A 16,808-nucleotide genomic window follows, 5' to 3' on the forward strand; every position below is an offset into this window, starting at 1 on the left:
CTTTGCAGTTGTCCATGTTGATAGATATGCTACTTTAGAAAACTTTAGATATGCAAAGATAAAGCATAGCAGACATCTAGACTGCATTTCTTTTTCTGTGCAAAAGTGTGTGACGTTTTAGAAGCACTTTGCCAGTAGAAAAAGTACATTTCCCTTTATTTTTTGCTTCCCTTTATTATTCTCTATTTGTGTAATTTCATTGATTTTTTTTTTCCTTTTTATTATGGACATCTGGAGGTGTAATATCTCATGGGGATCTTGCTGCCTTGTTAATCATTATTGTGCTCTTTGTTAAATGGAGCATTTCCTGAATATTTCCTGCTGGGAAAATGGAGTAGCTTTAGCATAAGACATGGCAGGATACTTTGACTAGCTGAGCAGTCTACTACATTATCCATAACCATTTAAATGCTTTCTGTGCACTCTGGAATTCTCTGGAGGAAGGAAGTCTACAGATTTACAGCGTTCCAGTAGGTGGGAGGCATGCTTTCAAAAGCAATGTTTGTTTCATCTCCATGAATGAAACATGCATTGAATTTCAGTATGTATGTTTTGAAATGGGTAAGTAGGGATGGAAAGTACTGCACACACAAAGACGTACAGTAGTAGTCCTGAAAAGAGCATTCTGTGAGAAATGAGAAGACTGGTTAAAAGACTGCTCAGGGGCAATGTCGTATTCCTGTCACATGGATATGCAAAGCTGTTAAAATGTTAAGAGCTGATACAACTTGTTGAAAAGATTTCAGGTGGATGGCATCTGCGATGTTTCATTTCTTTGGGAGGTTAATTAACTTCATGCTTCGGGATGGTAATGGTATAGACATTATAGGTCCAAATAAAGTGTGAAGTTGCTGAACTTCTGGAAGTCTCAGTTTCAGGTGGGGAGTGAAATAATCTAAAATAGAGAATAAAAGCAGATGGGACTCTGCTATTAACCTCTCTTGGGTTATGTCCATATTTTGTCAAGGTAATCAATTGGGAAAAGCTGCTTAATTTTTGAAGTGGTGGGGATGTGTTTATACTGAAATACTTCCCAGTAAATAAATGAAGGCTTTCTGGTTTAGCTGTTCAGTTTTGGATGCTGGGCATGTTTCAAGTGCCAAGAATGCAGTTTAAATTGAGACATTGGATGTTTGTTAAATCATTTGTTGATTTGGTTAAGAAGCACAGGTGAAATCTGTAGTCGTAAACTGATACTTATGTCCTGTAATGCTGGAATTATTGTTATAATTGGAATTGAGCATGATGTGCCACTCATATTCCATTGTCTTAATGTTCTACATGCCTTTGGGTGTTGCTGGAACGCTTAATCCTCAGATAAATTCTCATATTCAGTATGTGTGCATGTTGACACAATCTACAAGACAATTCTCTTACTTTAAGACAAAGTATGTATTTTTCAAACAAATAAAAGTCCAAGCAGTTCACCTATTGCCTACAATTAAGACAGTCACACAAATCTCCCTAGAAGAGTCACATATGGTTTTACAAGCTTACCTAAGCAAATTCTGTCCCATGACACAGGGGATACATGCTTCACTAACCCATCATCCTCTTGTTTTAAGCTGTCTTCATGCCAGGTTCAACAAAATATTGATGGGCTTCAAATGTTTAAATAGGTAGAATAGGAAGCACACACGAGTTCTATGCATTCTGTTTGTGCACTGTATGTGTAAAATTCAAAAATGTTTGTGAATTTTCTGTTGGATGCATAGGCTGCTTTTCTGTCAGTTGTTTAGAATCTAAAGAAATAAGAGGACGGCATGTAAAAAATCTTCCATAGAAGAAACATCTAAAGCCACTCGTTGAGTCAATCCAGTCAAATCTGTAGTGTTTTATCTCGCCTGCTCCTCCACTCATCTGCAGCAAATGTTTAGTTTTTTCGATCAATCTGTCAACCAACAGCTTAAGATGTGGAAAAACACAATTCTGCAAAGTAGGAATAAATGCAATTTGGTCCAAGCTTAAACATAGACAATGGAAAGGAAATGTGCAGCCGCTTTAAGAGTGAGGTTGGCTTCCAATAGGTCAAAACATTTCCCCAGCCTTTCTACTTGACCTTTTTTCTGTCTCCCCTACTTATTTGCTGTCTTCCTGTGGAGCATCTATTCTAACCCAAAGCAAAGTTGCCGTATCAAGATCCACACATAATGAACCTAAGCAACCGTGTAATCTTGTTGTTGTATCCTTTATCCTCACTTGTTCCCATTTTATTCTTTTGTTCCTCAGTTTTCATTTCTAGACTGAAACAGTGCTTTCTCTTAGTTGTTCAGCATAGTGCCCAAAATACTTGAGGCAATTCATAAATAATAAGCAGAAATCTCTTGGGGTTTTTTTTAACCCTTCTGCATATTATGTTTGTCAATATGTTACTTTTTAATTTAGGATATAATCTTAATCACCCACACATTCTCCATGTTCACTTTTCCATATTTGCAGTATTAACTTACAGGACAAATAGCGCTGTGATTCTGATCAGTAGGCATATAATTATAAAATGTTTAATATAAAACTATGATGATATTCATCACAGTCTTAAGGACATCGAACATTTCTTGGACCACAAAATGGTGGCAGGTAGAGACAGAGTTTGGCATAACCACCTGGCAATTACTGACATCATTTTCTATTGAGATCCAATCCACCTTTGGAAATTGCTAAATTATTGGCTCAGCATGTTCCTTGAGGCAAGGTGTTCCATAGCTCAGCTTCCTTCAAGCTAAATCTAAATGTTTGGTCTGGAGGCACTGCGATGGTTTACCACTCTTCAGGCAGACTATACCTCAGAGGCGTGAGACCTTCCTCCCCCTACTGAATTTCTGTCTCCTGGCTATGACTGCTTAGCATGTAAGGAGTTGTTGGTGCTGACAGTGGTCCAACCAAAAGGCTATATGACATCACAAGGGGGAGATCTTGGACATACTGTGGTATGGAGGGCCCCCTGAAAGTGCCCCACGGTGCACTGGTGGGCCCTAACACACTGTTTGAGGAACACTGTAATAGTTCATTGAAATTCGAACTACTATTTATTTATTTATTATTCACATTTATTTATATGCTGTTTATTCTATAGCTGGAAGGTCAGACAGTGTGTGTTTCACACACACACACACACACTTGAATTTTCTGCTATCAAACTTCGCACTTGCTCTAAATTTTATGGAAAAAGGGGACTTTACTTAATTCTTGGTAAAAGAATATTGTGTATGATACTCAACACTGAATACTGTCTTCTCTGAAGTAGAGAAAGAAAAGGCTAGGTAATGGCTAAATGCACTTAAGCTTTCTAAGTCCTGTCACTTGAAGGCTTTAGGGAATTTGATGAACTACTTTTGATAGGCTCACCTTTAGCATTCACAGTTCATGTTACAAAGAATATATACCATACTTGTGAGAATTGTTGCATGGAGTTGTGAGGACGGCGGAGGGGAGAGGGTCAACAAAGTTTACAATACCTTTTCTGAGTTGAGATAGAGCTTGAGAAACTCCTAATGTGCGAAAAATCTTTAGCAAGTATTTGCTGAGAACTAATGCTGTAATGTGTTAGTCACCCATTATCTGTTTCTATTTTTGCAGGTCCTGAATAACGAGCGACATGGGTTTCTGCAGTGCCACTTGGAGTCTCTTGCACTGTGGAATGGATTGATTTTTTTTTTAATGGAGATTTTACAGTAGACTGGAATAAAGCACCACGGCTGTGAATTCTGCTTCCGCTCTGTCAGTGGACATAGCAAAGGAAACACTCTCCCCTGCCTTCCTCCCTTCCCTCTTTTTCCTCCCGCTTCCAATGAAGAAAGCACAGTATCATCTCACCTTACTGATTTAGAGCACACCACCTTCCAGGACAGATGGTCTGTCAAAAGCTGTAGGATGCCTGTGGAGAACATCATAATGAAGTAGCAAACTGATAGCAGTGTTGCTGCCTAATTGTCAGGATCACAGCCGACAGAGCTGCACTGCCCTTTCCCTGCTTCCTTAATCGGGTCAGGAACAGCAGGGTGAACATGGCTGGCCTCGTTAACAACCTGCTAATATTGTTCCTTATTTTTCAAAACAGCTGTTTGGCTTTCAGAAGCCCACTTTCAGTCTTTAAGAGGTGGGTTGTTTATCAGTGTGCGCTGCTTAGTGTTTTCGTCTGCTTTTCCTTGATTTGTGTTGTGGCTTTAAAAGTGAAGCTTCCAGCAAAGTAAACAAAAACATTTTAAAAATATGACTGGCTTATTTTTTTTTTTTAATTTTTAAAAAATGTGATTATAATTGCTTTTGGTTAATACTGAAATAGTCAGTGCATTACATCATCATTCTTATACTGTTTTGCAATAACTTTTTTATCTAAATTCAATATGAGCTTGACAGGCTCTGTAGTAAGTAAGTAACTTTTTTATATATAATGTCCTTCCCATTAGTCCTTCCTCCTTTGAAATATCTTTTTAAAGTGCATCAGGTAACTTATCAGTTGTTTGATTAGCCTTCTGGAAGATGTCTCCTTGCATTTCTGGATACCTTCTTAAGCGGAAGTCTGCTTTATTTGCTCACAAGACAATATGGTTGTATGTACAGCGTAGTCCCCGTAATTGCCACATCAAATATTTATCCATGGATATATTTAGTATTCACATTGCATCAAAGGCTGCTTATATCTAGCTGTCCTGAAACTAGCAAGCATATCTAGGGTTCCCCTACTATATTTTACAGGAGTTTTTTTCTGGATTCTCTTCCTGTACAAATAATGGGTAACATAATTTCCCGTGACTGCTTTGGTATCCATAGAAAAGATGCAAATACGTGTCATTAGATGATTGTTTTCAATCACAGATCAAGAAGAGAAATGCAGGAAGTCCCTCCCCCCCCCAGGCTTATTCAGCTATGCATTGGGAGTTCTGCTGTATATTTGCATATTAAGGATTTCCCCATCTATTAATGCATTCCATAGTTTGCATGTTGCAACTAACTGAAGCAACCATGAAGCGTTCTCCATAAAGTGACTTCTTGGCAGTCTTGTTGTAAATTGGGGGCAGCCCTGCAAACCCCATTTCTGAGCCTTCCTTGGATACATGTGTGAATTGGCATGTTAGTTTGGATGCTTAGTTGGCTGAAACATATCAAAGAACTTGTTTCATCAATACAACTTTCCTTCCTATTAGTACATGGTAAACTTGGGACATCTTAGCCACCATTTGACCTGGTGTATGAAACGATTGTTAATATTTTGCCAGTTCTTAATATTTCAAACTGTTTTATGTAATCCACACATGGATTCCTCAAATTATTCTAGCCACAGCAAAAGTTATTGGAGCACCTGTATGAGTTATACAAGTTGTGAAATGCATTTAAATAAAAGGTACATATTTAATATTTCTTCTTAATTTTAGGTATAAGGACTCTGCCAAGTCACATTCTAATGAATGCCTGGGCAGCAACAGGCAGCTGGTTCCTCTAAGTTTATCAGATTTTGCATTGGACATTCGCATGCCGGGGGTAACTCCTAAGCAGGTGAGAACAGAAGTCTTTATGTAGATCAGCTTACACCTTTGCTTGTAGTAATAGGAACAAAGGCAGTCATGTCACTTTATTAACAGGTGGAGATTCACAATCAGTACTTCTGTCTTGTGATGACTTCAGAATGGCCCTGAGTTAAGAGTCATGGAGAGCTGGATTGTCTTGCTTGTTCTCGCTGTTGCTTAGAATGCTTGATGGCTTCTCAGATGACCATATGCTAGAACCCCTGTGGAATAAACGCTTTCCTGTGATTCTCACTAAACAGAATCTGTAAAGAACCAGTGACTGTTTCGAGGGAATATTAATATGAATTCTCCAGTGAAGACTTGTTAGAATTGGAACAATGTCAACTTGATGCAGATTCTTCTTTGTGGTATCTTATCCTTAGGTTTTACACAAGTGTAGAACAACCTAAGAATGTTCTAGAAGTCTAGTCAGGGAACTGGCCTAAATTAGCTAGAGACAATCAGATTAAATTACGTTGATCTTTTAAAGGTAAATCTGAAACGATTTTAGTTGCATAAACTAAATTAGTTGTGTGGAATTTCCCCCTTTGTTTTTTGTAGAACATTCTAAAGCTGGAGTTGCTAAACCAGCTACCATGGGTGTCTGTGCACTTGCCAGTATCTCCCGTGGTGCTTAAAATTTCCCTGTGCAGGGCTGCCTTCAGATGTCTTTTAAAAATCACATAGCTTTTTATCTGTTTGACATCTGCTGCGAGGGCATTCCACAAGGTAGGTGCTACTACTGAAAAGTCCCTCCACTTGGTTCTCTGTAACTTCATCTATTGCAATGAGGAAACCACCAGAAGGCCCTCGGAGTTGGATCTCAGAGTCTGGGCTGGACGATGTGGTTGGAGACCCTATTTCAGGTATACAGGGCCAAAGTCGTTTAGGGCTTTAAAGATACATCCTATAAGATACGTCCTGAAACATTTCTCCACCTGTAATGCAGTCTGTGTGATTTAGGCAATTTGGTGTAAATGCCAGAATATTTATGTGGGTAAAACTTTTTAGGATTCTTACGAAGTGTATAGGTGAACGCCTTAGTAACATTAGAAACAAACAACTGGGAATCCCTCTGATTAACCATTTTATAAAACTGAATTACTGTCCAATATATTCAAAGTTTTTGGGGGAAATTGCACACAGGTGACAATAGAATCATAGAGTTGGAAGAGACCACAAGGGCCATCCAGTCCAACCCCCTGCCAAGCAGGAAACACCATCAAAGCATTCCTGACAGATGGCTGTCAAGCCTCCGCTTAAAGACCTCCAAAGAAGGAGACTCCACCACACTCCTTGGCAGCAAATAGGATTTTACTGAGGACAAAGATTTCACCCCCTGTGAGCTAAATAAGAAACTAGAGTTTTTTCTTCTTTTATAAGACTAAAGATTTAGAGGTAATCCCTTGTTCTTTCCCTATTGCCATGTGTATTATTGAAAGACCTTGATGCTGTACCCTAGATTAATGACACCTGATCATATATAGTCTGCAATTGAGGATAATATGTTAGGGATCTGGTGAAATAGGCTTTGGTAAAGCTCATGCCATAATAAATATGTTGGTCTTTAAGGTACTACAAGACACTTGGCTGTGTTTTTGCTTACCAGGTCAGGCCATTTAAATGGTTCTCTTCTCTACCCTAAACCTATTAGGCACTCTACCCCAAATCCTTGAATCTCTCCTCTACAGTGTTGGCAAATGTCCAGCAGTCAGTCTTGGAACCTAATAACCATTTAATTGCTAACCCAGAAAGGCCTATTTAAGAGTTATGAGTTTTAATGAAAATTCATTGTGAAGATGATTAAAAAAAACACTTAGAAAAGCTAAACTGTGTATACACAATGGCAATTACATGTACATAATTTCTCTTACTTTGCATATGTTTTCCTAGTCATCATGGAGATGGGCAAGAAGCTCTACAGGATTTCAGAGTCCCTGCTAAAATGAGATTAAATGTTTAGATAGAACTGCCAGTCATGAAATTAGTAGCAGCGTTAAGAGCTTCAGAAGCATTACAAGAATAGGATGTTTTGCAGCCGATGAGATGACTCATTGTTGCAGATAGCACTTGCACAAATAGAAGCTGAAACAAGTGATTTAGCTATTGGGGAGCATTTCCTGGAACTTATGATTGGAACCATCTGTTTCATTTTTTTGGCTGTAGAGAAAGAAAACTTCAAGTTGGACTCTAGTAAAAATATTCTGTAAATAACCTTTTCTGGAAATTAAGCCACACAAATACTTGGAATCTGCAGGTGTAGAAAAATGCTGTTCAACTGAAAGTATCTATGGTATAGTAGGTGAGGATCCTAGCTACTAGGCTATAATGTCAAAAAGTATTGTACCATGGAACAGCAGCTTGGGAAGACTGTGATTTAGCTCTAGTTCATATGTATGTTCTGCTCTACTGGTGCTGATTTGTTTGTGTGTCCATAGTGGCAGCCTCAGAGGCTTAGAATAAGCTCCAATGAGACTCTTACGCTTGTGCAAAAACTCTGTGTGCAGCTCATTTCAATGAGTTTCCATTAATTTCATGTGATATCACCCATCATGGTGATCATCTTGCACAATAAGGGAAGTAAAATATTGGGAGCTTTTTCATAAATGTGTTTTCATTCTTGAATAGTTTGCAACATGCTCACATGCTTGGAGTGGATTGTAATAGCACAATTCAAATGTCATGTTTCTGATCCTCCAAACCAGCCCTTACTCTAGTTTACCTTTTCCAATTTAGGAACAAATTATTGCTAAATCAAGCCAACAAACAAAGGAGAATGTGCAAACCCTTAGCTTGTGCTCAGTCCTTCAGACCATGTTTTGGAATGTGATATCTGAACTGGGCCAATGACTTGAACTGCAGCTTCTGAAAAGTTAAAATAGCAGTAGACTAAAAGCAGATTAAAACCCACATCAACTTTCTTATTCCAGGAGTGGAGAAAAACAGCTGCTGAGAAGCATCCGTGGGAAGGCAATAGTTTTAACACTTTCCTCTCCCCTGTGCATGTGATGCTCTAAGGCTAAGTGACTCTCCTATTCTTTTGTTCAGAGATCAGTATAACCTGATTCCTAACAAATGTATGTCCTAAAGTTTGGCATGGTAAACACTTTCTTTCATGCTAGGATTAATGTGTGTGAAAACCTTTGTAGCATATAGGCATTCTCAGCACCACATGGCTGTCGTAGTTTACACATACCTTTTTAATAAAAAGAAGCAGTATACTGTTGTGGAGGTTTTTCCCTACCTGCTATCATGTTCAGGCTGTCTTTGGTGATGCCATTTGTTTGGTTAATTATTCTAAAGCACTGATGGCCAAACTTGGCCCTCCAGCTGTTTTGGGACTACAACTCCCATCATCCCTAGCTAACAGGACCAGTGGTCAGGGATGATGGGAATTGTACTTCTAAAACAGTTGGAGCGCCAAGTTTGGCCATCACTGTTCTAAAGGAACAAAATAAGACTTCCAGGAATCTACCATGCATAAATTGTTTGAGAATAGCAGAGCTCTCTATGTGTGGGCAAAAAATACTTGCACTACAGCGTGAAATAATGTAGCATTCATCTGGAATAATTCTAAGCACTGTTGGCAGGGTTCATTGTAGTATGAATATAGATGGCATATGTGCAAAAATCAGTCCTTGAAAAATTCTTCATCTGGGTTGGCTAATTAGAACAATGGGCTTTTTACATAAAGGCCTGTGATATCATAAAGAACAAGGGCAGCCTTAAGTAATGCTTACTGGTAAGAATGGGAAAAAAATATTCTTGCATCAACCTCCTATCTCTAATTGTGCTTCAGATCTTTGCTGTTCAAAGCTCGGCATTTGCATTTTACATTTTGAATCTTGCTTAAATGTATAATACAGAGGCTATCTTTTACCCTCTGTACAGAGCTATTCAAAGTGATATCAAGGAAATGGGATGGTGAATAACAGAAGAACATGCATCACTGGAAAATGAATCCTTTCATAACTATTTAATTTATATGGAGGCAGTACATGAAAATGGCTGCTGTCATTTAAATTGTTCATAAGCGTGACTTGCTATTCAGGACTTATGGGGGGAAAAAAGCAGACTCGACTGGCTACAGCCTGTAAGTGACAGGATAAATCTGTACAGGATAAATGCTGCCTACTTCTGCTAAGCCACAAAAATCATGCCCAAATTAATCCTCTTTGTCCCCAAACCTGTAACCTCTCATTGACCAAAGATCAATGTAATGATATTTTGCATGGGCAAGTTTGAATCCAGAGCTCCAAGCCTCCACTATGACATTAAAAAAAAAATTATTATTGCAAACTTAACAGCTTTCACATGCATAAGCAACCATAAGACTAGAAGCTTTGAACTTGCAAAGGTTTAATCTTTTTATTAGTTTTAATGTATTTAGTATGGAAAAAAATGATTGAACAACACTTTCACATTGAATGCTTGGGAAGGAAAGTAGGAGAAAGGCAATTTAAGTAGTTCATTATTTTCTTTCAGTGTTTGGAAAGTATTTAGGAACTCATCAGGCACGTGTGTTAAATAATAAGGTGGTTCACTTTGTGTGTTTGCAAGTGCTGCCAAACCATTAATGCCTGAGCTTGCATATGTTTGCTTGCAGACTAATATATGAAATAATGACAGAAGATTGCAGAGCAATTGACATTTTCAGTGCTCGTCTATTTTTGTTTATTAATAGGAGTATAGCCATTAGTGTAGATGACTATCAAACACTGACAGCTTGAAAGATAAAGAGCAATGGGTCTTTGTACAATCATTAAAGTTCTTTCTCTGTGTGAATTATTTACTTTGAAGTGATGAAGTCGGCAGAATTAGAGTGTCCTGTATTATTAGGAAATTATCCCATTATTTGGGGGATTTGTAACTTGCTTCAGAATCCTCTCCAAATCTAGAGAATGGAAATTTTAAAATCTTCTTTAGATTCAATGTCTTGTTGTGGTTTTTTGTTTTAAGGGTGAAATAGTGCTACACACCACCCCAATCTCTGAGTGGTATGAGATTCCAGGTTTCCTGGTGCTTACTTAGGGTTTGTGTTTCCTTTGGAAATGCGGCACAGTGGAGACCAGCAAGGTGTTAGAGGGCATATATATTATGTTTCATTTTAGTGCTAGTCATTTTAGCAAATCTCAGAGTCCATAAGTGTCTTTTTGTTTAACCAATTAGCCAGTTTGAATGTAATGATAAACATTGGGTTATAGATACACACATATTCCTAAGGTTTGTGTGTTTTTCCTTCTCCTTGCCTTGTCCAATGCAGCCACAAGGAAGAGATTGGAACTTACCAGTTAATGACTGTCTATTGTTGCATCCCATCCCATCCCTGCCTAGTCTGTGATTAATCTTAAATATAGATAGAGAAAACAAGGGAACTTCGTAAACTATGGTTTAAAGTTGGCTTATTTCAACCAGCCACAAGACTTACCACTGTCTGTCTGGGTTCAGACGTAACATTTCACTGTGGTTAGCTTAAAACAGCAGCAGAAGCTTCCAAACTCTTCCTCAGGAGTTCAAAACTCTCACTAGAGGGGGAGAGGGCTGTGTTTCCCAAGCTCACTGTGATTGGTCTCATAACAATGAACCATGATCTGTCATTGTATCCATATTGTCCGTCACTGGCAAAGAAATTGACTGTGGTAATACAGTACTGTACCAGAATGTAGAACTGGAACCTGCAGAACAAATAAGAACTTCATTTTGGGGAGGCATTGAGATCCTTTGACCCTCCACATGTTGCTGAGCTACAACTCCCACCAGCCTCAGCAAGCACAGTTGAGGGGAGTTATAGTTCAGCAACATCTGGAGGGCCAAAGGTTTAAGGGAAAAAATTCTCTGATTTATTCTCTTTCACAGATATAGTTCCTCAGTTCAAATGCCTTGTATTGTATATAGGATGACCTATACAAATAGTAGTCTTTTGCTTCCTCTTGAATATTTCTGCAAAATTTTGAAAGGGCAAATACATATGGCTGGAATTCAATTATTTTGTGTCTTCTTAAAAAAGGCATCTTCAAATAATAAACTTAAGTTTTAACTTTGAATTGTGGATTTCAGCTCCAGTGTTTCTTAAAAAGCTTTGGCTTTTGAAACAGTAGCAACTTGCAGCCACAAAATTAGCACAGGCACTCGTAAAACATGGGTCACGCTGGCCCTACACATTTCACGGCATTGTCTGACTGCTGGGACTTGTGAAGTAACTGATGTCTGTACAGGGTTGTCATGTTCCAATTTGCACTGAAGACGATTACAAATGTGTGTCTAGTTTTGCTCAGCTGACTTTCCATTGCTTACTTCTAAGGGAAACATTCTCTTGATTAACTTTCATTAATGTTAATTGAAGTGAGGAGCATACAGACACAGTTATGGATTTCCATTCTTGGTATTCTCTCTACCCAGAGTGAACTACTTAATTATGTTTAATATTGTATGAGAACTAGGGTATGGTATGGGGAGGATGTGTGACTTGGGAATATGTCCTCTACCTTGATTTGTAATATTGATTTGATTATTCCCCCCACCCCTCCAGTATTATCCAAGTGCATATCTGTAAAGAGATTTAGCAAGGGCTTAGAAGTGCATTTGGGGCAAAATCCAGCATGGCTTTGTCTTGCTGCCTTTCATTTCCAGGGAAATGCTTACATGAGGAACTTCCTTGTTAATTATTCACTTTTAATGTACTTCTCTGCTACCCCCTGTCCCCGGCAGCCCACACAATAATATCAGAACGTACTGTATAGTATCCTTGATTTGCTTGCCACTACAGTTCCTGTGTTCCATTGCAATAGCCCCAGAGTTCAGCTATAGCACAAAATGACTACTGCAGGCTGTACATTTGTCTCTTAGCCTCGAAGCTGTTGTCAAGTGTATGTATTAATTCCTCAGTAGCTGACTCACCAATGTGCTCCTGGCATCAAAGAACAATATGTAGAAGAGCATTGAGGACCCAGCTTACCTATTTTAGCCATTTTCTGATTAATATAGTTGATTTACTTTGTGTATATTCTGATCCTAGCCAGAAATGCATACCCTCCAGAAATACTGACCATCTAATATACAATCTAATATAGAAGTAAAAAGTATGTTATAGCTAGTTTATCATTAGTTTATCATATAGGCATACTTCTATTCTAAAAGTTATTTTAGCTGTTTTCAAGGTCACCTGTTGCAAAAAATGTATACTGTACACATATGGAAGGTGAACTGTTTGTGAAATTAGCAAATTTTGACTTTTGGGGGGGAATATGCCTAATGTTTTTCCCTCCGTTGTGTCATTCCAGTCTGATACCTACCTTTGCATGTCTGTCCGTTTACCAGTGGAGGAGGAAGCCTACGTAGGTGAGTACCACCTGAGTGTCAGAAAATCATGGACAGAATTGGTGAAAGGCTTGTGTTGCTTCCCCTGTAGCTTAATTCCCCCCCCCCATCAGAATTCCTGTAATACATTCATCAAGTCTAATGCAGAAGCAAAACTAGAGGGAACCACTTAAGGTGGGGATAACAAACTGTATCTGGAGAGACTCATGAGTAATAGTACTTAAGGAGCTTCATGTAGATGCCTCTGGCAGCTGGGCTGTAGCGCTCCCATTTGTAAAGTATTGGCTTTCTGTCTGTGGCTGGATACTTAATTCCACTCCATTGCACAAGCTGTTTATTTACCTGCTGGTACGGGCTGTAAATCTTTTTGCACTTACAATAAGCGCTAGGTACAGTAAGATCTTACCTGTTTGCAAAATATACTTGCTTTATGTTGAGGCGTGGATGAGATGACAGGTAAATGACAGGCCCTACCACAACACTATATCAATGTTTAATTTAAGTAAGTAGGCCACTGAAGTAAGCACCATCTGTTTAGCGTGTTTTCTCCGTAATGTTCATTTTTTATTCCATTCTGCTTGCCAACAGTTACCTTCACTTGTAAGTGTAAACAGTAGAATGGAAATTTACAATGAAAGGGTAGAACTTAGAAAATCATCACTTGTTTTCAAAGAGATTAGTTAGCTCTTAACACATTTTAACTGTGTGCATGTGTATTAGGTAGCTGATGAATGATAAAGGTTTGGCTTTTTCCACATGCGTTGAAAATGCGATTAGGAAACCACTATCATTTTATCGCAATCATATTGCCATTGGCTTAAGGCAACTTGGTGCCCCCTAGAACTTGGGGACTACATCTCCCATGAGCCCCAGCCAGCATGGCCATTAGGTAGAGAGGATAGGCTTTGTAGTCCTAAAACATCTGGAGGACACCAGGTTGGAAAAGGCTGAGTTAAGGTAAGGAGAGTGCAATTTTCAAAGGACATGACATCTCTACTTTCAGCTGACATGATTTGGGGACATCTTTATTTGGTGTGATATTTAGTAATTATATTACTGTGTTCTGGTTTGGGAGCTCTGAAGAGCGTAATTTAGGTTATAGGCAGCCTTTAGAATTTATGCTTTGTAAATCAAAGGTTCAGTTTCAGTTTCTATAGTAAGACACTGAAGGATTAAAGAAAATTAGAGATGCCAGCAAAATGTAGTGGGCATGCGCCTGGAAATTACCTTTGAGGCTCATGAAGCTCACTGCAAGGAATAGGCAGGCTATAAAAGGTCCTGAATTATTTTTTTGGCTTTGATTTAAGAATTTCCAGCCCTTCCCTTGTCCAACACTCTAATCCCCTTACCAAACCTTCCCCTTTTTATTTAAAAGCCTCAGCTATGTTGGCCAACATGCAGTGCATTGTCTGTGAAATAAGAGGAGAAAGACCTGCCACTTCATCTTGTCCTTGTCCAAGGTGCTGCTGAACACATCAGGATGGCAAATCCCAGCAGTTCCTTGGAGCTGTAGTTTATGCTTTGGCTACCACCTTTGCGGATTTGATTTTGGGATTATGTTTGTATCCAAAACTATTTCCTTTCAGCTTCTTTCCTGGATAAGGCTCATGCAGACACCTGAGGCCTTCCCCCCCCCCCCGGGTATAGGGTGGTATATAAATAATTTTCCTGTGAGTATAGGCAGTTTTCCTGTGTCTTGTATTAGGGGTGACTTAATATTATCCAATCATGCTTGATGCAGATATGGGGCAGAATTAGCAATTCCATTTCCAGTTGGAAGGATGGATTTCCAGAGTAGTGCTTTATGTAGCGATATAGTGAGTAGCAGCTGTGGGTGGCTGCTTTGGGCCCCTGGGAGCCTTTAATGATCCAATTTTAATCATTATTTTCACGACAAGCAGTTCTCTCATAGCACATAATTTGGGACTTCTGCGCCAGTCTGTGCCAGTTGATTTTTTTTTTTTATTACTTGGATCTTGTAAGATAATTTATTCTATCCAAGTATTTAAGCAATTGTGTGTTTAGAGTTTCTGTTAATTAAAACACTGCAGCAATTATTCTTTAGGGTATATACTGTGTTTAATTTATGATATGTCTACTGTTCTGTGAACTACTATTTATAAAGACAAAATCAACATGAAATACATTGTACAGTATTGTTCTTTGGGGTTATTTATAGGCTGGAAACACTCCTGTTAAGATCTAGTTAGGGCTAAGCAAATGGGTCCTTGAGGACAACTACTGTTCTTAACATCTTTTGTAAGGAGTGCACTATCTGAACATTACAAATTAAAATTACTGAATAATTTAGTTAGAGAGAAAAGAAAAATACAAAACGTTCGTATCATAGTAAATAGTTACTTGCAAATATATAGACAATGCTGGCAGTAAGAAATTTCAGGTTGTACAATGGTGGGACTCTCTATATTTTTCATGCCATCTGTTCCAAACCAGAAGTCACAGTAGAATAGGCCCTTTGGTGTTGCAGTGCACTATCTCTTCCAAATAACCCTGTGTTTTTAAGGCATTCATTTTTTAAAAAAAATGACTAGTATTACAATCCCACGCACACTTAGTAAAAAGGAAGCCTGTTAAAAAGTAATGGGATTTATTTCTCAGTAAGTGTATTTATGATCAGGTTAAATGTATGTTGCTTATTAATATAATTTTAAAATAGAAGAAACTATTTTAAATGCTTTCATGCTTGTTGAATCATATACAATGTATAGATTGCTTCTGTCCAAACATGTCTCATCAGAAGGAAAACTGAGCTGGACTAAAGTTATTTCATTACACACACACACACACGTGTGTGTGTGTGGTTATGTAGTAGATTTTCATCACATAAGCAGGCATTAAGCTTTGAGTATGTGAATGCAGAAGTCTTTTGAGAAGTGTATAAAATATCAAACTTTCCAGTTAACCTTAGAAGGTATTACTTTATTAGCTTGACAAATAGACATGAAAAGTTATATAAAGAGAAGGTGATTTCCCAACAAAGCAAAAACTGAAATAAAAGCACACAAAGGGTGCACCAGAACATCAGTATGTGCCATTGAAATTGGTTATCTCCAACATGTTTTGAATCCAGTGTGTAACATCCAATAGCCACATCCTGCCACTGGAACGAACCTCTGGTCCAACAGGGCTCTCTTTTTCGATCTTTCCCTTCGCTCACCCTATGAAGCTTGTGGGGTTGACGACGGAGGTACCTTTGCACAAGCTGGTCCCCTTGTACAACATTGGATTTTGTCTGTACATTTTGCTAACCAGATACATTTTGTTGGTTGCTACAGGTAGGCTGTAACTTCACATATTTACTAATTCTTTCAGGATCTACTAAAGAAATAAATGTAGTTGCTAATCATAATAAAAATATGTCTAGCATCTGATTGTCCAGTGTGCAGCCTTTCACTTGGAGCCCATTTTATTAGATGTGTAATACTGTCCATTCCAAGCTTGGAAGATAGCCATACATCTAAGTAGCAATAGTAGGCTCCTTGGTAGGATTTTTTTTTTTTTTTTAAAAAAAGCATAATACAGTATTTCACCTTTCCCCTCAAAATTCTTCTGCTGCACAATGAGACTGAATATGTGTAAAATACATAGAGGTGAGATAAAAGTCCCCCCCTTCTTTTGTGCTTCTGAAAAATTAATATTTTCCCATCTAGTCTTTTAAATGTTTGATTATATGGGCAGATAGCAAAGCAAGAGAAGTATTTGCTGTATTGTGTAGGGTTTGATACAATCTGCTCTTTACTATTGAACTCTGCTGATAGCTAACGGGTATACTACCGACACTTAGAAGAATTGTGTCTGACAGCAAGCCACTCAGCCAGGAAATTTATCTGTCATTCTCCTTCCCTTATTTTCACGCATATGGCCAACCAGTAAATAAATGTGGTCCCCCCCCCCCCTTACTGACTGATGGTAAGTCACCATTTGTCAAACAGTTTCATACAAACAAGATAGGACCTATTATAATCT

General features: G+C 38.4%; 1 protein-coding gene across 8 annotated transcripts in view; it reads left to right on the forward strand.

Moving 5' to 3' along the window:
• PAM (peptidylglycine alpha-amidating monooxygenase) overlaps positions 1-16,808 on the forward strand; it is a 122,647-nt gene that overhangs the window by 40,173 nt on the left and 65,666 nt on the right. For 7 of the 8 annotated variants that reach the window (XM_033164213.1, XM_033164214.1, XM_033164215.1 and 4 more), the window contains exons 2-4: positions 3,577-4,096; positions 5,373-5,493; positions 12,785-12,842. In XM_033164213.1, coding sequence (XP_033020104.1) covers positions 4,005-4,096; positions 5,373-5,493; positions 12,785-12,842 — 271 coding nt within the window. In that variant the 5' untranslated portion in view covers positions 3,577-4,004. Of the gene's footprint in view, positions 1-3,576; positions 4,097-5,372; positions 5,494-12,784; positions 12,843-16,808 lie in introns of those variants that run through there. The other variant, XM_033164217.1, reaches the window with a different exon arrangement.

The sequence above is a fragment of the Lacerta agilis genome, chromosome 11, assembly GCF_009819535.1.
Source record: "Lacerta agilis isolate rLacAgi1 chromosome 11, rLacAgi1.pri, whole genome shotgun sequence".
Classification (NCBI taxonomy): Eukaryota; Metazoa; Chordata; class Lepidosauria; order Squamata; family Lacertidae; genus Lacerta; species Lacerta agilis.